The sequence below is a fragment of the Vulpes vulpes genome, chromosome 13, assembly GCF_048418805.1.
Source record: "Vulpes vulpes isolate BD-2025 chromosome 13, VulVul3, whole genome shotgun sequence".
Lineage (NCBI taxonomy): Eukaryota > Metazoa > Chordata > Mammalia > Carnivora > Canidae > Vulpes > Vulpes vulpes.
In genome coordinates, this window is record NC_132792.1 from 104,464,428 (window position 1) to 104,485,519 (window position 21,092).

Genomic DNA, 21,092 nt, shown 5'->3' on the forward strand with positions numbered 1-21,092 from the left:
TTATTAATAATTCATAGCAAATTTTTTCCTTTAAATTCCTTCTCAATATTGACTCATGATTGGCAGCTGCTCCAACATTCTCTCCTCTCTCCTCAAAAAAAAACTATTCTCATTATCTTTCTTCCCACCAGCAACTATCTGCCATTTTCATGAAAACACAGTGCTTCCTCCAATTTGCTTAACAAGTCAGAGGAGCAAAGTGGGGCATGAAATATGTATAGTCCCACAGGATCCTGTGATCAAAAGAGTCCCATGCCTTGTGTAATGCTCTGTTATCATCATCTTGATATTCTTACTTTTTAAATAAGAAGACCTATTTATCATTTGGCATTGGGTTCCCAAAATGACACAGCCTTTTATGGAAAAATGACAAATTAATTTTGGTAGTATTTGAGTAGAGGTGAGAAATACTCAATTTGTCCTATACTCTTTTATGTGTCACTTCCACATCCAAAGTTTTGCCCTCTTGTCTTCATTTTCAGGACTACCACAATATTATAGAAATAACTAATATTAGGCAAGATAGATGTAAGAAGTTATAAAGAGGGATATTTCACAATGATAAAAGAGTCAATCCATCAATAAGATATAACGATATAAACAATAAATATGCCTAATGGTAAATTCTCAAAAGGAAACAAAACTATTAGAAATGAAGGCAAAGTAAACAGTTCAATAATAGTAGTTGGAGACTTCAATAACCTTTTTTCAATAATGGACATAAAACCTAGGCAGATGATCAATAAGAATATAGAATATTTGAACAACACTATAAACCAACGAGACCTAATATGCATTTACTACCAGCCAAACCATCAACAGCAGGATACACATCTTTGTTAGGTACACATGGGACATTATCTAGGATAGATCACAAACTGGATCATAAAACAAGCTTCAATTAACTTGAGAGGATTGAAATATATAAAGTATGTATTCCAATCTCAGTGGAATAAAATTAGAAATCCTTAAATAAATTTGGGAAATTCACAAATAAGTGGTGATTAAACAACATATTCCTAAATAACTTGTGGGTCAAAGAAGAAATGACAAAGGTAATTAGAAAACACTTTAAAGTGAATGAAAACAAAAACACAATATACTAAAACCTTTGTAATGCAGATAAAGCAATGCTTAGAAGGAAATTTATAGCTGTAATTAGCTATATATGAAGAAAAAAACAGGCTTCAAATAAATGTCTTAACTTTCCAATTTATTTTCAACTGGAAACTATGGACAAACTGAACTTAGTATAAGCAAAATGAAGGAAATAATAAATATGGGAGTAAAAAATCAATGAAATAGAGGGTAGAAAAACACAGAAAATAAGTGAAGCTAAAAGCGGGCAGCCCTGGTGGCCCAGCGGTTTAGCGCCGCCTGCAGCCCGGGGTGTGATCCTGGAGACCCAGGATCGAGTTCCGCGTCGGGCTCCCTGCATGGAGCCTGCTTCTCCCTCTGCCTGTGTCTCTGCCTCTCAGTCTCTCTCTCTGAATAAATAAATTAAAAAAAAAAAAAAATGAAGCTAAAAGCTTTCTCTTTGAAATGACCAAGTAGGGATCCCTGGGTGGCGCAGTGGTTTAGCGCCTGCCTTTGGCCCAGGGCACGATCCCGGAGACCTGGGATCGAATCCCACGTTGGGCTCCCGGTGCATGGAGCCTGCTTCTCCCTCTGCCTATGTCTCTGCCTCTCTCTCTCTCTCTCTCTCTCTCTCTCTGTGTGTGTGGGACTATCATAAATAAATAAAAATTTAAAAAAATGAAATGACCAAATAAACGATCAAGTAAATTGACAAGTCTTTAGCTAAAGTCACCCAAAAGAAAGAGGAGAACTCAAATAACTAGAATCAGAAATTATAGAGGGAGCAGAGCGTGTGAAAATAGGATTATAAAGGAATCCTATGAACTGTGTCAGTAAATTAGATAATTCAGTTGAAATGGACAAATTTCTGGAAATATATAAAACTACCTAAACTGACTCAAGAAGAAATAGACAATATAACACAAGAGACTGGATTAGTGATCAAAACCCCTCAGAAAAACCCAGGCACAGGTATCATCGTTCCTGAATTCTACCAAACATTTAAAGAATACCACTACTTTACAAACTCTTCCAAAAATAGAAAAATATAGAACAATATTTTAAGGAAAACATTCCATCTGCAGTAGCATCACAAAAGAAAATAGCAATAAAGGAAGTGCAAGCTTGTACTGTAAATATTACAAGACACAGTCAAGAAAATGTTTTAAGGATTGATAACAAAAAATATCTCATATTCAGTCTATTATTCCCTCAAAGTGTTAATCATAGAGTTACCATATGAATGAACCAGCAATTCCACTCCTAGGTATATTCTCAAAGGAATCATATACACAAATTTGTACATAAATGTTTATAGCATTATTCATAGAAACCTCAAAGTGAAAAAAATCCAAGTGTCCATTAACTGAATGGCTAAACAAATTCTGACATAGCCACGGAATGGAACATTACTTGGCAATAAAAAAGAATGAAGTACTGATGCATACCATAAAATAGATGAACCTTTAAAACATCATGCTAAATGAAAGATGCTCAACATAAAAGACCCATATTGTATTATTCACTCATTGTACAAAATGTCCAGAATAGAAGGGTCTCTGGAGACCAAAGTAGATTAGTTCCTACCAGAGGCAATCACATACTTCAGTACTTTCTTGTTTGCACACATTGTTAGCTAACTGGTTTACTTTACAATGTGGCTTCTGATGTCAGAAAGCCTGTGCTCAGATCCTGGCTTTTCCCTTTATTAAGGAGGGACCTTGAGAAAATCCTACTCAATGTCTCTGAGCCTCACAAAATGGGTTTCAATCATTCTAAGAAAAAAGGAAGTGGTGCCTAAGCATTATTTTTTTTAAGTTGGGGCAAGTTCAATTTTATAAACTTCTTCCACAAAACTGCAAAACATATCTCAGAGGACTGTGTAAGGAATAAATGGAAATTACATGAAGCACCACAAGGACTCAGTAAGTGATTGGTATTGATGTTAAATACATTAATAAATGAATGACTACTTTAGTCTAAAAAAAAACAAAGATTCTGTCAGTAAAATCTACAGTCAATACACTTTTCCTCAAAATCTTTTGATTTACCCCAAAGATACAGATGCAATGAAACGCCGGGACACCTGCACCCCAATGTTTATAGCAGCAATGTCCACAATAGCCAAACTGTGGAAGGAGCCTCGGTGTCCATCGAAAGATGAATGGATAAAGAAGATGTGGTTTATGTATACAATGGAATATTACTCAGCCATTAGAAACGACAAATACCCACCATTTGCTTCGACGTGGATGGAACTGGAGGGTATTATGCTGAGTGAAATGAGTCAATCGGAGAAGGACAAACATTATATGGTCTCATTCATTTGGGGAATATAAATAATAGTGAAAGGGAATATAAGGGAAGGGAGAAGAAATGTGTGGGAAATATCAGAAAGGGAGACAGAACATAAAGACTCCTAACTCTGGGAAACGAACTAGGGGTGGTGGAAGGGGAGGAGGGCGGGGGGGTGGGGGTGAATGGGTGATGGGCACTGAGGGGGGCACTTGACGGGATGAGCACTGGGTGTTATTCTTTATGTTGGTAAATTGAACACCAATAAAAAATAAATTTATTAAAAAATGTTTTGATTTGGTGGTTGAGTTCTAAACTATCAGTTCTTACCTCCCATGTCAAATATTTAAAAAGAATTGTTAGTTTCTAGCTTTATTGGCTAAGGAATGTTCAGCTTCTGTTTATGGGTTGTCCCTATTTGGTACTGAACTTTCTCGTTCCTGATGATTTGCTGTCTAAATACAAATAAGACTTGGAAACAACTAAGAAGACTCATTGCCTTTGGAAAAACTTAAAAACACTTGAAACTTAGTTTCTTTTCAAAATAAGATAATTTCCTTTTTTCCCCCTTCCACTTGAGGCACCCCTCTTTTGAGTTGGAGGCAACTGATTCAAGCGCAAGCTCTGTGATCCTGTCCTTAGAGCACCTTTAATTTGAAAGCAGAACCAAAGAGCCCCAGCCTTCCAAGCAGAGTACCCCTGAACACACCCAGAGCATATTTCCAGTATTAGAAGGGTAAGTGATTTTCTAGAGTATATACTCCTTTGACATTAATAATGCAATTTCCTCCCAAATATGTCAAAGTTCACAAAGCCTAATTCAAATATTCAAATTTAAACTGGTCTTTATTTTCAGGCATTTTTCAGTAGAAAATGAAACATTTTTTTTTAACAAATAATGAATTGAGTTCTCACTGATACTACCAATTCAAATACAAGATTATGGAGCTTTTGCTTGAACGTATTGCTTTTAAATTTATATCTACTTTGACCCTGCTAAAAATTCCAGCTTTCACTATATGAACATAATCATAAAATTGTTTTAAATGACATGCACAAACAGTCTCAAAATAATAATGTGATTACTGAAAATAGTTAACGGTCTTATGATAGACTTGTATGCTATGGAGTTAAATTATGGTTTTTGAACTCATTTGGAAAAGTTCTGTGTGGAGGTTATGCCAACCACTCATTAAGCAGATAAAAATTCATCTGTATAATTTTTCTTTCAATATCAGGAATTCTTAAAGTCAGTTACATTTATAATTATGTATTTAAATTGTTCAAAGTTAAATTTATAAAACAAAATACAAAAACCAAGTATAATCACAGAATTCTGGCTTGTATTTCTTTCTCCATACTGTTCTCCCCCATTCCTGCCTCTATGCAAACTTTTTTTTAATTATATAAATCCTTCTTTAATGAATATTAGCATACTATAGGGGCTTTTCAGCATTTGGAGGTATAAAGAGATTCTTCATCACTTTTTATAGCTGCATGTTACTGTCTTGTTTGGATGTACTCAAAATGAATCAACTAACCATCAATTGATGGAACATTTTTATTTTGGACATTTTCATTGGTAATCCCTTTTTCTTGCATTTAATAATAACACTACAATGGATAGCTTTGTGCATATGTCTTTTTGAGATAAATTCCTAACAAGAGATTCCTAAAGAGATTGCTGGACTGAATGGTAAATGCATATTTAACATTTCCAGATACTGCCAAATTCCACCCCAACTTTTTGCATTGTACAAACTATGCATGAGAGTCCTCATTTCCCCCCACAGCCTTGTCAAAATATTATTGTGTAAATATTTGGATTTTTGCTAATCTGCATTTCTCTTATTAGGTGTGAGTGGAGTTAAGTAAATTTATCCATATTTAAGAGACATTTGCATTGCTTTCTTTGGAAATTGTGTTTTCATTTTCTAGCCTTATTCTTTTTATATATACTTTGGGGTATTTCTTTCTTTTTAGAAGAACCTCATGTATTGGCTTATTAACCTTTTGTAGTATAGGTAGCTAATAATTTTCCCAGTTTGTCATTTATTTTTTACTTTGTGTAAAATGTTTTCTGTCATGAAAAAGTGTGTCTATGTGTGTATTTGTATATGAAATGGAACTTCCCCCCTCCCCCCTGGATTTTAAGTATACTTTAGGAAAACTTTTCCTACAATGCAGTTATAAGAAATTCATCCATATATTTTATTCCTTTTATGTTACACATTTGGAACTCATTTTGGCACATAGACTCAAGAAATTCCTAAAACTTTATCAAGCATGAGCCAGTATGAGCTGCCTCCAGTACACCCTTTACTGCTGGTGGAGCATGGAGAACCACGGGTGCACGGGTTGTTTATGTGGTGTCTCCGTTTGTATGTTCTTAGGTATATGACTAGTTGTGTTTCATAAAGTCAATAAAGTTCCTGCTGCCTCACATTTTCCAAATTAAAAACCTCTTTGAACATTGAGAAAATAGGTCATTATTCTTGACGAATAGTGCATTACAGCTTTGGGGGAAGGACGTCTATAACTATTTGGTTTAAAAAATTGTTATTTCTCTAGTTGAGATTTTTTGAGTACAGAACATCACGTATTCAGTTGTATAATAGTGTTGCTACTTTTGGAAACAGCAAGACAATTGGGAAATATCCTTGGAGGGAGACAAATGTTATGTATTAAGCTGTCTTGTTTTTAGAAGGTTGGTACTATTGCTTATCACAGTAAATTCATTTCTTCCTCTCAGATTTAGAGAATTTGCTATCCCCACATGGACAGAAAAAGCACAATAAATAGTAAAGACTCACCACTACTGGAAGCATCATTCAGATTGAGCAGGCCCCCGCCTAGCCCTCTGTAACTATGGTAACTGTAGGTCCCATTCCCGTTGATGTACAACACCTCCTGGGAGCCTGAAACAGCTGAGGTGGAGTAAGTGGCCTGGGCTGGCTCTGGTTTACACTGTTTGTCAGCTGGAGCAGATTCGTCCTGCAAGGACAACAGCATTCCATTACTTGTCATATCACAGTGCTATTTCACATTGACCAGGACTATCTCATTGTTATCTACATGTCTGCATTGAATATGGAAAAATAAAAAATCTGTGGTCAACATCATTAACTCAGCACAGATACAGATTTTCAACAACTTGGCCAAAAACTAAAAAAAAATGGAGGGGCATCTGGATGGCTCAGTGGTTGAGCATCTGCCTTCAGCTCAAGTCGTGATCCTGGGGTCCTGGGATTGAGTCTCGCATCAGGCTCCCTACAGGGAGTCTTCTTCTCTCTCGGCCTATGTCTCTGCCTCTCTTTCTGAGTCTCTCATGAATAAATAAAAATCTCTTTAAAAAAAAAAAGGAAAGCAAGGTAACAATGTAAGACAAATTGGAGATAGAACAATTTGCAATTTCCAACTGAATTTAGAATTACATGAAAAGAGTTGTTCACAATAGCCCAGAGGTGAAAGCCACCTAAATGTCTACAGAAGGATGAACAGAGAAGGAAAATGTGGTATATAAATACAGTGGAATATTATTCAGCTTTAAGAAAAGAAGGAAATACTGTCATTCCACAGCATGGATGAACCCTGAGGACATAATGCTAAGTTAAATGAGTCAGTCCCCAAAAGACAAATTTTGCATGAGTCTCCTTGAATGAGGTATATAAAGAGTCACACACATAGACCAGGAAGTAGAATGGTGGCTATGAGGGGCTGGAAGGGGGGTAGGGTGTAGATAGGGAGTCGATCACTGGGTATATTTTCAGTTGTGTAGGATCAGGACAGTGGTCTGGGAGTCTGTTGCACAACAACATGCATATGGTTGATGATCTTGTACCATACACTTGGAAATCATTGGAAGGGTAAATTTTATTAAAAATTAGAAAAAAAAACTAGGTAGGCTTTAAAAATACCTGAAGAGAAATCACAGTTTGTTGAAAAAACATTTGCAAAGTTAACTTTCTTAAAATCATTTTTTGCAGCCTGTGTCTGCCTGCCCTTCAACCCAGGCTCCCTTTCTCTACCTTGCTGCCTCTCTCTTTATTTTATGATTATAGCAAAACTGATTGTGTGCTGCTAACTCCACACTAGGCCCATCTTGTGCAGCATAGCAGCCTAACAAAACCCAAATAAACCCAGGCCTTTCAGCTTGTTTTTCCTTTCTTAAACTACACTAGTGTCTGCAAACTGTGCATCAAAACTGCTAACCATGTCAAGTTGTAGAGGACAATGAAATTAAGATTTGTGATAAATTGTATATGTCTTAAATAGTAAAACAGGTTGAATTTCTCTCCAGCTTTGAGTATATAAAGTCTAAAATACATACAACATATATGACTTCACTTGCCTGCTGCATTCTTCATGTTTTTTTTAATATAAGAAAGAATTATAAACAGATTCCTAGTGAATTCCTAGGAGTATCTTTGTCATAATCAGAAGTATTTTGCAACTTTTAAGGTTTAGGATACATGTTTAGAGAAATAAGTAACTTTCAAATACATTTTTTAAATGGCACCAAGTACTAGAAAAAGAGGATACATGGAATAAGTTTGCTCCTATGTACCCAGTGGTATTGTTATAGTCAGAAATAGCCTAATCTTTCATGTAGTAAAAACATCACCACAGTTATCAGAATGATACAGTTTTGATTTTCTTCTTGTTCTTTTGATCTTATTTATTTGAGAGAGAGAGCATGCACACGAGAAGGGGAGGGTCAGAAGGAGAAGCAGACTCCACTGAGCAGGGAGCCTGAATCAAGGTTCAATCCTGGGACTCCAGGATCATGACCTGAGCAGAAGGCAGACGCTTAACCAACTGAGCCACCCAGGCTCCTCTGATCTTTTTATCTCTAACTGATCTATTTAACTCTGACCATTACACTGAGACACATTATCTGTGAGCATTTCATCATTTCATTTCTAGGCAGGAAAGATTTTGAAATTAATGGAAAAAATCCTCTGTGTAAACTAAACTGAAAATAAGAATTTTCTGAGCATTCCCTTTAAAAACAAGCAAACAAACATAAACTGACTTAAATTAGGGTATGAACCGGAATATCTGATTATAATTCCCTCTTGCCATTTAAACCTTAGTAATCTCTGGAATAACACTTTCCTGGAGAAAGTGCACTAAAGAGGAAATCAAGATAGAATCATATTTTGCCTGTATCACTGCTCTGCCATTTAGACTGTAAAGTCAGAAAATTCCAGACTTTTTTTTTTGAAAGTAACTCTGCTAGTTGAAAGTATCCAAAGACAGTGGGTTTTAGAATGGAGATACTGGGCCTTCACCAAATTTACCACTGGAAATAGAGACTTTTCCTAGAAACATACCAATATATGTGCATTTTTTTCTGGTACTATGATGTAATGTTATACTACAGATAGTAAGAGAGCTTAAATAATCTAAAATATTGAAGAGTATATTTCCAGGAATCTTTTGTTACTGAAAGTATGTACCATAATAAGTACGTCTTAGGTAAATAATTATACTAATTATAGTGCTACTGTGAACAAGAATTGTTAATAAAGCAATATCAGTGTTACAGAAACATGGTTAACTATTACAATCTTAGAAACTGTTACCAATGGTCTTTTCAATGGCATGTTCAGGGTAAATGGAAAATGGTCAAATCAATGATGACAGCACATCATTAGTGTCCAAAAGTCTTTTATAAAAGTGCAGTGAAGTGGTCTCCCATCTAGGAGTGCCAATCTCCTCCATGCCTGGAGACAGAGATTATCAATCCTATATATATATATATGATAAATAAATATATATATGTAGACAGATTGAAGGTATATATAAATAATCTAAGAATACAGTTTATGCATAAACTAGGCCTTCTTTGCTTTAGTCTACATTCATCAAATTATCACATCTAAAGTATATTTCCATAATAAAACCACTGGGTTGTGTAGTATTCTTTCTGTAAAGACCTGTAGCTTCTCAAACTCTGAAAGAAAGCAGAATGTTCTATACTTCAAAGCAATTCTGAGGTCTTTGGGAAGGGGCTGGCCTCACAATTCCACTGCTAGCATAACTTCCCAGTTGGTTGATTGAAAATAACTTGGGCAACATGATAGATTTTGAGTTTCTAGTTTGGCAGAATGGATGGCTCTTCTGAACATCCCAGTCTATTTTTCTGTGTTTGGAAAATGACAATAAGATACACTCCTATTGGAGAGGAGTTTCTTAATGATGAGTAAAAAGGGAGAAGGCATTGTCTCCACAATATTTGCTCACTGATTCTTTGTGTGATAGAATGTATATTATTAAAGATGCTATTTTTAAAATTTGCCTTGGTCTTTTATTATTAACTATTATTCCAAACCACAGTAACTGCATGGAGCAGAGAGATAATTAATTCCATTAATAATCAAAACAGGCCTTGTAGGGAGTCATTTGTGTTCAAACACAGATTTGCATTATTAATGCTCTTGGCAATCCACTATATGTTGAGAAAAAAAAAAAAAAAACATATGAAAGTTCCAATAAAATCTGGTCTGCGGTATCTTTTGGGCAAAAGTTTAATATAAAGTTAATTCATGTTTTTCTTTTGAATGATCATTGTTATTGGTTTTGAAGAAGAATAGATTTTAATGACATAAAAAATAAATATCCCCTAGGGTCACATTTTATCCCTGTAAGCAACTTTTAATAATCATTAGTTCCCAAATTTCTCAAGGCTAACAGCCTGCCCCATGGGTTGCTTTGAAGATTATTTTTAAAAGAGGCTAATATTAATATGTTACAAGACTGTGTATCTAGGCATTGAAATAAATTTTATTCATCAAAAATTAGACAAAATCTCATCCCAGCTTTTATGAGACATAGTTCAAGTTTTCTTTTAAAAAAATTCCATAAAAATAAGATAGCATCAGTCATTTAATGACCACCAACAGTGCACTACAAGATCAAGTGTTGTTTTGATTCAGATTTCTTTGATTAAAAATATACAACCAAAAATTAAAGATATACTCCTAAGTAACTTCTATAAATGAGGCTCTGGCCTTATCAATAAATATAGCCTTGATGTATATGGGTAGGCATTTTATGTTTCAGAAAATATAGGCTTGTAACAGGATATGTGATGGATGTTATGGGTAGAGGGCAAGTTTGGGAATGATTTGAAGGAGTAGACACTGTCACAGTCTTTGAGAAGGCTGGTTTGTACTCCCCTATACGTTATCCTCAGAAACTGGACAGAGATGACCTTGAGTTTGTGGAGCTTGACCTGGTACTTGAGCCATGAGACTGAATTCCTGAGTGTGATGCCTAAGGAATCCTTAACTCAAGTACCTTAGACAGATACTTTTTCTATAAAAATGAAATTTGACTGATTCCACTCAAATTTTTTGAGAATAGATTTCAAAAAAAAATTTGCTTGGGAAATGTTACATTGTCTTTATTATATTTCCCAAGAATTACACTTTTTCTTAGACTATTGCTTCTATGATCTATTAAGTATACTTTGTTTTCATTAATTTTTCCCTGTCTATAATTAGAAAACTCCAATAAGGGATCCCTGGGTGGCGCAGCGGTTTAGCGCCTGCCTTTGGCCCAGGGCGCGATCCTGGAGACCCGGGATCGAGTCCCACGTCGGGCTCCCGGTGCATGGAGCCTGCTTCTCCCTCTGCCTATGTCTCTGCCTCTCTCTCTCTCTCTCTCTCTCTCTCTCTCTCTCTCTGTGTGTGACTATCATAAATAAATAAAAATAAATAAATAAATAAATAAAATAAAATAAAAAAAGAAAACTCCAATAAAATTTACTGCTAGATTCAAAAAAATAAAAAAATAAAAAAATAAATTTACTGCTAGATTCAATAATCCAGATATCTTTCTTCTTTTTGCCTTGACCTTACATCATTAGAGCAATTGGAGTTTGCAAGGCATCGATATTGAGTTATATTTTTAGATTATCATTGAGGGTCAGGGAACTAGTGATCCACCTTTTTAAGGTGAAGAGACTTGCACAGACCTTAAAGAAGCTTCTCACTGCAGAATAGTAAACACACAGATAATTCATGTGTCCATTTGCTGAGCTTTCTAGAAAATAGTTACAGGATTTCTTCTACCTTTATGTGTTCTTTACAGTCTATATGACAGAAGCATTTTTACTTTAGTGACTGCACAAAATATCTCCTTTGCTTTCTTAGTACAGATGTGAGGAAGCACAATTTATTTCACATGTAAACTACTGGAAAGGATCCTGCTTTCTAAAAGCTTCTCTTCTTCCATTTGATAGCAAACGTTCCAGAACTAAGTACATTGCTAAGAGTTTCCAGAGAAATTCATAAAAGCTCTGAGAGAGCCCAAGGTTCCATTGTAAACTGCTTTAACTGCGGAAACAAAAACAAAAACAAAAACAAAAACAAACAAAAAAAACCAGTCCGCACTTAAAGTAAATGTAACTTATTACTTCAGATGATAAGAGTGATTGATGAGGCCATCAAAACACACACACACACACACACACACACACACACACACCCCTACAGTAATATTCAGGGAATCATTTCTTTCTCTCAGTTAGGAATATTCTATACAGTCTCCTCCCCTTGTTGGCCATACAAATAATTAAGATAGCCAACATAGAAGACCATTCTTCGCAAAGATGCTCCCAAACCCTCTAAGGTAATAAGGTAAAACATCTTTGACCCAGTCCGAATAGCCTAGTGATAAGATGTGAAATAAAAGAGAAACCAAAACAACAGCAAGATAGCTGTTACCCAGAGTTTTATCAAACTCTCAGAACAACAGGTTATCACATTAACAAACTCTCTTTCTAGCATTATTTTACACACATATGCATGGTTTTTTATAAACAATAAAGTTTTGAGAACTATTGGCTTAAGTAAAAATACAAAGTACAGTCCCTGCCTCAGTAAATATGGATACAAGGTTGGCAAGAAGTAACCAAGTACATTGCAAAGTTGTCTCCTATAAAATTCTTCCTGATGGTCATAAAGTTTTTTTAAATTTTTTATTTATTTATGATAGTCACAGAGAGAGAGAGAGAGGCAGAGACATAGGCAGAGGGAGAAGCAGGCTCCATGCACCAGGAGCCCAATGTGGGATTTGATCCCGGGTCTCCAGGACCGCGCCCTGGGCCAAAGGCAGGCGCCAAACCGCTGCGCCACCCAGGGATCCCGGTCATAAAGTTTTATTATTAAAAATAAAAGTACAGATGTAGCATTTAAAAAGTTCAACTTTAAATGAAGTATGCTACCATTTAATTATTGGCCAAAAAAAAATCGAATTTAAAAAATGTCATTTCCTATAGGTTTCTAACACTCAATTTTGAATTCCTTTGTTAATAGGACCAAAATGAAAATTTAAAGGTAATGTTCCTTTGAGGTTCTAAATTTTTTTTTAAATTTTTATTTATGATAGTCACAAAGAGAGAGAGGCAGAGACACAGGCAGAGGGAGAATCAGGCTCCATGCACCGGGAGCCCGATGTGGGATTGGATCCCGGGTCTCCAGGATCGCGCCCTGGGCCAAAGGCAGGCGCCAAACTGCTGTGCCACCCAGGGATCCCCTCCTTTGAGGTTCTAAAATTGGATTGCAGATATGAACTTTTTTGCATATGATTTTATATGCATCTAACAGTATTTTGAGCCTCAGAAAAATCAATTTTAATAAAGTAATACCAAATTGGTATCTTTAACATTACATTTTAAAGTATTTTAGGGATAAAACATTTTTCCTAATCATATTTTTGTTTCTCTTGAGTTTTTAAAAAATATTTTTAAAGTCTAGGGGCACATGGATTGCTCAGTTGGTTAGGTTAAGCATCTGCCTTTAACTCGGGTTATGATCTCAGGCTCCTGAAATCCACCCATCAGCAGCTATCCAGCTCTCTGTTCAGTAGGGAGTCTGCTTCTTCCTCTCCCTCTGCCCATCCGACATATGAGCAGACCGTGCATTCTCTCTTTCTCTCAAGTTAATAAAATATTTTGAAAAAATAAAAAGAATAAAGAATAAAAATCTACATTTGGGATACCTGGGTAGCTCAGTGGCTGAGTATCTATCTGCCTTCGGCTCAGGTTGTGATCCCACGGTCCTGGCTTAGAGTCCTGTACTGGTTCCCTGCAGGGAGCCTGCTTCTCCCTCTACCTTTGTTTCTGCCCCTCTCTCTCCTCTCTCTGTCTCTCATGAATAAATAAATAACATCTTTTAAAAAAATCTACATTTACAGCAATTCAAAACATCTTTAACACCATACCTTTATTTGTAATTTGGGTTCTACTGATCAAACAGACTTTTATTTTTTCCTTAGTCCCCTTTCATATAATATTCTGTTTTGGTAAGATAGTTGCAATGCTCTACATGATGATTCCATGCCAGGCATGGTGTCAGATATGCATCACACCAGGATTGTTTTCTTCTCCTACACTGGCTTCTCTGAGTCAACAACATCCAAGTCGTCACATGCCCATCTTGGAAATGACCCTTATTGGCATACATGTGAGAAACCCTCATTGACAATATGGAATTCAGAACCCCATAATCTCTCCTTTGGGTTAATATGGTAATCCTCTGGCCAGTGTTTTCCCCTTCACATTTTGTCTACTCTTCTCAAATCTTTTTAAAATCATTTAAATCTTTTAAAACCATTTATCATGTTGAATTCTCTTTAAAAAGACTTTGGGATTTCTTTCTTTCTTTCTTTCTTTTTTTCTTGGAGAACAAAACCCGGAGTTCCTGGCATCCAAAGCTCTTCAGAGTTGGAGAACAATCTTGGCAGTCATATTTTCTGTCACTTCCTCTCACCACATTCCATACTCTGGTCATAACTTAAACTGGAAGAAAAAAATCTTAGCAGTGTAATATTCAGAGCCATCTGAATGCCCATAAGAGCATCGATATATAGAAAGTTTCTCATTTTTAATTTTTTCAGAGAATCGGCTCCTGGTTTCATTGATCTATTGTTTTAGTTTCTATATCATTTATTTCTGCTCTATTCTTTATTATTTCCTTATTTCTGCTGGTTTTAGGTTTTGTTTGCATATGTTATATCTGATGATGGTTTGTCATTTAATTTTTACTCTTGTTTCCAAAATTTTAAACATACATATCTAATATTGAATAACAAATTAAATTTTTTTCTTAAAAGATTTTTTTAAAGTTTCTTAAAAGTTTTTAGGTTTTTTTCTTTTTTTACTTTTTGTGTGAAACCAAAAAGTGTTATAGATAAAGCAAGTTTAGATATGGCTTTCATCAAACTAAGAATAAAGATAGTATTTTCCTTTTTCACATCCTTACTAACCTAAAGTCCAGCATAACAAAATATTTTTTCCTCCCTAAATACCTAATATAACTGCCAGCCACCCTTAAATGAAAGAAACAAATCCTATATATCTGAAATTCTTGTACCTCTTTTCCTGTATACAATTATCTTTATGGAAAAATGCAAGAAAAGCAAGTAGAGACTAAAAGATACTGCAGGAGAGAACAAAGACCTCAATTATGTGTAAATGTTCAATTCTCAGATTGCTAAAGACCCAAAGACCTTGGACCAAATACTCTACAGAAGATAGGAGTCCAAAAAGACTGTCAAGGCAATTATATTCTAACAATTAGAAATTTCCCTCAAGGCCAGGGCCTAAACATGATAGCTATGTCAGAATCTTTAGCTATAAAAATATTACAGCTCTAATAAAAATTCAGAATAAATATTATAGTTGCAACCAAAATTCAGAACAAATGTTTTCAGCATTAAATGAGGCAGTAAGAATTTTTTTTTTTTTTTTAGAGCAGTTAACCATTAGCTACTATATAAGAATCCCATTACCATGATGATGTCAGAAGATTAAGGCTAACTATGGGCAAGGGCCACCAAGAGTGTGATGTTGGACAGCCTGAAGAGGTGCATTATTTTATCTACAATGTAATCAAGTCTGTGATACATAAGGAGCTTCATAAAGGAATTTAATTAGTTATTGGCAGTTATCAATTCTAGTCTAATATTTATTTTATTTTGTCCACATATAATATTATTGGCTAATGCTAAAATAAACTAAGAGCTATTAATGCTGTTGTGACTAACATTTTAGTTCAAATTAAATAAAAATGCATGCTACTTCAAAAGATACGTTAAGAGAAGGAAACTTTCTTTTCATTTCTGTGGACATCAGTTTTCCTAAGTAAAAGATTAAGCTACAATTTATGTTAAAACTGTGGTTAGATTCCTCATCACAAATGGCTACATAAGTATAAGTCAACAAAATTCAGGTTGAGTACTTTAAAAGGGACCCCTCAGATACTATTTATTTATCCCAGATGTCAGTCACCCAAAATTTTCTCAGTATGATCCATGGAGTTTTCATCACTGGCTTAAAAAAATTAGACTTAACTGGAAAATAGGGATTTGAAAATACAAGTTAAAAAAAAAACTGACCATAGCACACAATTTTCATCTTTTCACATTTCTTTTTGAGTAAACAGAGAAACTTGACTAATGGTGCTATTTCAACACTGATGTTGGAAGGTAATCATAGATGATTTCAAAATTAGAAACAGGTGTGTCAGCATGGTTGCATGAGCAGAATGAAGAACAATCCCTTCTTAAGTCACTCTACATAATAGATTCCTTCATAGCTACTTTTGATGAACATTATGTTCGATCATATAGTAAACATAATTCCATCTGAATTGTGGTATCTTGAAGCAGCCACATAATTGAGATCTTACTTCCTACATGTTGGAATAAAAGCTTACAGGTTATTACAAGTTAATTTAATCTGGATGTAAAAATTACCCATCCATTTTGGTATTTCAAGTATATTAATTATGAAATAGTCAACTTAAGTAATTAGAAAAGCCATCAAAATGGTGATGCCAGAGTCATTGAGTCATAATGCTTTTATATTAATGTGAAATTAACTTTTAAAAGGAACATGCATGAGACAACATGAAATGAACTGAAAATAATCTAGTGATGAATTTAATACACATCGTTTAAGCCCGACTATATACAGGTATGTGTATACATAAACAAAACACTATATTTTTTGTTAATGTTTCTTTCCTGAATAGTTATGTTTCTCTTACTTAGTTACTTAGTTATGCAAAGAGTCCTGATCTACCATGTTGGCTGTGGGTATAGGGTATACAGTAAGAAAAGAAATGACACTATTAGTGTATTTCTTAATACATCAGATGTAAAGTTTACAATTTTATTTCCATCTATGATGAAAACTAATTTGTTGTTCAAGAAGTCATTAATTTTTAGAAGTTCACTAATTTCTCAAAAATACACACAATTAACCCCTTTAATATTCTTGGACACTTCATGTATTTGGGGTAGTAGTATTATCTTCCTTAAGATAATGGATTCTGTTATACTGCTCCATAATAAACTTTGATAAAAACAGTATAGCTAAGCTTCTCTTTTCCATTTTGCTTCTCTTTGAGTCAGCTTTCTATGCAGAATTTTCCTTCAAGAGTTTTCTACACCAAAGACCTATAAATCTCAATCTGTAATTAAGAGCTTTTCTCAAGTCCACATTTTCAACCACCTACTGGACAAAAATATCTGCATACTCCACAGGTGCTTCTCAATCAGTATGTCAAAATTGTACATTTTCCTCCTCCACACTCACTTCTCTAGCCATAATTTTCTCTGCCTCCTGAACTCTTGATTTCTATTAATGATACCTCCATCTAGTCTCCTGAGCTAGAGACTTATGCCATATTGTACAGGCCCCCTTCTGATTACCTTATATGTACATACAACCCAGGATAAAATCATATGATTAAACAATGTTCTATAGAATGTCTTATTTATTAGGCTACACATCCAGCTATGTACTGGGGATATATCATCAGATAAAACAGACAGGATCACTGCCCTCAAGGAAACCTACAGAGGTATGGGAGGAGGGAGAAAATAGGCAAGGGGAAGAAATGAAAAATGTAAGATATAGTAAGTTCCAATATTGATAACCATTAATAATGAAAGAAAATAGGGTGATGTAAAAGAATAATTAGAGATGAGAGTTCAAGAAGGAAGGCCTTTCTGAGAAAAGTATTTATGTCCATAAGCTAAAAATGATAGAAAAGAGTCAGTCATATGAACATACTGAGCAAGTGTGTGTGAATGTTGTACAGAAATCCATTCTATATCTGATATGAAACATTCTTCATATCCAAAGATCTCTATGATTCCCAAGATTTTGTTTTATTATGTGAAATAAGTAGTCACATATCTTAGACTAGAATCTACCTTACAGCAAAACATTTGAACAATGCATATTTTTGCTACTGAACTGAATATTCTCACCCTCACTTTAGACGCACTCTTTAAGACTATTCCCTGGGAGTAGAATCACTATGAAGTTAGTTAGCTCCCTTGCTCTCTGGCTGCTAGGATTTGGTCAATGGGAAGCCCTGGTAGGATTCAGAGTTGAGAGATGAGAGTGCATGAGGTTTTCTTCCCCAGCAGCCTTTCTTGCCCTGCTCTGGACTGTGTTTAGCCTCTGCTGAACCTGGATCCTATCAGCCAGCCCCTCTCCAGAGGGGGTTTCAGTTCCTATCTGGTTCTGCTAACCTTTCATTGCTCCTCCAGGCTTCTCTCACTTGCTAGTTCAAGATGCTTTACCTTCTCTTCTGGATTTCCTTAGGCCACCCCACACTTATGTAAATAATCCCATTGTTAAACAATATTCAATTACTCTTTTGAATATGCTCTATTTCCCTTGCTGGGTCCCAGAAAGACACAGTAGTGTTCACTATTAAGCCAACCATTGGGGCAACCCCAGTGGCTCTGCGGTTTGGCACCTGCCTTTGGCCCAGGGTATAATCCTGAAGACCCGGGATCGAGTCCCACATCTGGCTCCCTGCATGGAGCCTGCTTCTCCCTCTGCCTGTGTCTCTGCCTCTCTCTCTGTCTCTCATGAATAAATAAATAAAATCTAAAAAAAAAAAGAAAGAAAGAAAGAAAGAAAGCCAACCGCTGAACAGTGAATATACTTTCTTATCTAAATTTTTATTCCTTTGATATTAAATTATTTTTCTTTGCTGTTATATTCCAAGCCACCATTTCTAATTGGCTAGTATTCTCTCTCTCTTTTTTTTTTTTTGGCTAGTATTCTAAGCCACTAATAGTAATTTCCCTCAAATTTTCTAACACAAATATAAAACCCTTTGGAACATTTCCATATCAAATCCATCCATTGTCTCATCAGTTCCATATTTCTCCTGGATACCTCTCTCCCAGAACTCTATCTTCTTACTCTAATCTGGAAAGATTCTTCTCCAAGGACTCTTCCATAGCATCATTCCAGATATTCTTCCAAATTCCCCCCCTATTCTATTTTGGGTCACCTCTTAGATTCAGTGACTTCTTCCTTGGTTTACATTCTTGTTTCAATGAATATTTTCCAATAACTTTTCAAGAAAGACTATTAGAAGATATATACCAGAAAATTATTTTAAATTATTTTTACCCTTATATTCAATTAACAATTTTCCTGGATATAGAACTGTCTTTAGAATTTTGCATATTTTACTCCTATATATTTTAGTGTTGAGAACAGTTTTTGCTGGGTGATGTCCTTTGGCTTTCTAATTTTTTATATGTGACTTTTTTTCCTCCCTCCTTGAGTATTTAAGATTTTCTTTTCATCTTGTGGGCTCTGAAAATTTCATGATAATGTTATTGATTCATATGTTTGTTTGCATTTACTGTCCTGATAACTTTATGGGCTTTCATTCTGGCAATGCAGTTAGTTACTTAGTTCTGAAAGTTTTTTTTTTTTTTTTATATAATTCTTTCGTATTTTCTTTCTCTTGACTCTAATTAGCCAGATGTTGGCCTTCCTAGATTGATCATCCTTTAAAAAAAGCTTTCTCATTCTGTGCCTTTAATTTTCCATTCTGTGCCTAATTTTTTAAAGTTTCTGCATAATTTCCAAAATGATCTTCCAATCCTTAGAACAATTTTGACTAGTATATATATATATTTTCTTCATATTCCAAAAGTTTGATTTTGCTTATTGTTTTTTTCATGTATTTGTCTCTTATTTAAAGGAAAAAAACTTTTTAAAAAACTGAGGAAATGTTTTGCTTCAAATATTTCTTCTGTTCTTTGCTATGCTTCTGAAATTGGGAGTGCCAGGATTCATAGTTTTATTCCTCCCTGGATCCTCAGTTTTTGAGAAAAGATTTCTAGTTTTCAGAATGGAGGAAATTATTAGGTTATCTCCATTCTTGGAGCTAAAATGTGAAAAGGCCTGTAGCAGAGATACAGAGCCTTCAGTCTGAAGAATTTCTCATGTCCATATTCAGGATACTGTTCCTGCTGTTATACCTGGCTTATCTGGGTTTAGTGACATTTGCCTTTATTTCTCTACAGGATAAACCTCTTATCTTCTTGTTGGGTGGTGAGAGGAAGAGATTCCCCTGGAGATACAGAAATGGGGAGGGAACCCAGGATCTAATAATTGTACATATCTATTGAGCCATTTCTATTTTCATATTCATGCTTTTCCACTTTCTGTAGTACCTGGTGCCCTTACTTCTTAGACTTTCATTGTTTACTGGGATTGAATGGCTTCTTATTGGTATCTCCCTATCAACATTTGCATGTCACATTTTCATTTTACTTTCCTGAATCCTCCTCATTCTGTACCTCCTTGTAGGACTAATGTCTTTATATTCATTTATAATTATTTTAGTGTGGTTTTGGAAGGAAGCAGAGATAAAGGCAAGGATTTACTTTGCCATGTTAAGAGACATGTACGCTTTCAAACTTTAATATATTTAAGATTACAGGTAGGAAAACTTCAGGATATAATGCAATATGTGTAGGATTTGGATAGTTACCTTAAGTATATCTTTTAATCTCAGATTCTTGTCATATGAAATGGTTTTAATACATAGATGGTAAACTATCTGAAAGTTTTGTTCAATAGAAAGGAAAAGTACCAATACATGAACAGAAAGATCACACTGTTTTCTGTCATAAAGGCAATATAAGTTGACAATTTAAATATTTTAAAACTGGGTAAATGTGGTAAGAAACAACTCATGCTAAACTTACCTCATTTTTTGTGGAAAATACTTAAAAATGCAGATCATGGTGATTTTCTAGACACAGAACAAAGCCTATGACAAAATAAAGCAGAGTGTGCTAAAAAGAGAGCACCATGAGGGTAGTTCAATCTAATAGAATGATCACATCCAAGGACAGATGAATGGATTAGAGCAGCTAGAGAGGTTTTAAGAAGGCATGCCACAGAGTTTTGCTCTAAACCTGTGCCATTCAATGTTTAAACTGAGACATCAGTGTATCGATAGAATACTGAACAACTTGAGTGATAACAAGAAACAGGATGCAAGCTGTGAAAGCGGAGGGGGAAGAGTAAACAATATGCAAAGTCAACAGCAGCAGGCTTTGAACAACATCATTACAGGTGGATATTTTATATGATGAATTCAACAGGGCTGAAAATATAGCTTTAAAATTACATCCAAAACATTACCTATACAGAAAAAGTGAGGAAGAAATGTTTCATCTCTGAAAAGTGTACATGTACAATTATAAGTACCTTAAACCATTTGTGAAAATATTTATTGAGGGCTCACAATGTGCAAGGCACTGCAGTTGTAATGAGTGATACAGAATGAATGATTGCTTCCTGTGAACTTACACATTAGCAGGGGACACAGGTAACACAAGTTCTAACAGGTAATTAGAATTATTCATTA

The 21,092-nt window shown here is 35.0% G+C and overlaps 1 protein-coding gene across 12 annotated transcripts in view; it reads right to left on the bottom strand.

The window, feature by feature from the left end:
- Positions 1–21,092, bottom strand: part of NOL4 (nucleolar protein 4) — a 391,120-nt gene that overhangs the window by 45,501 nt on the left and 324,527 nt on the right. For 11 of the 12 annotated variants that reach the window (XM_025996936.2, XM_025996935.2, XM_072732144.1 and 8 more), the window contains one exon: positions 6,186–6,366. The exons of the other annotated variant lie outside the window; for it this stretch is intronic. In XM_025996936.2, the coding sequence (XP_025852721.1) occupies positions 6,186–6,366 (181 nt within the window). The remainder of the gene's footprint in view (positions 1–6,185; positions 6,367–21,092) is intronic. 12 annotated transcript variants of the gene reach the window in all.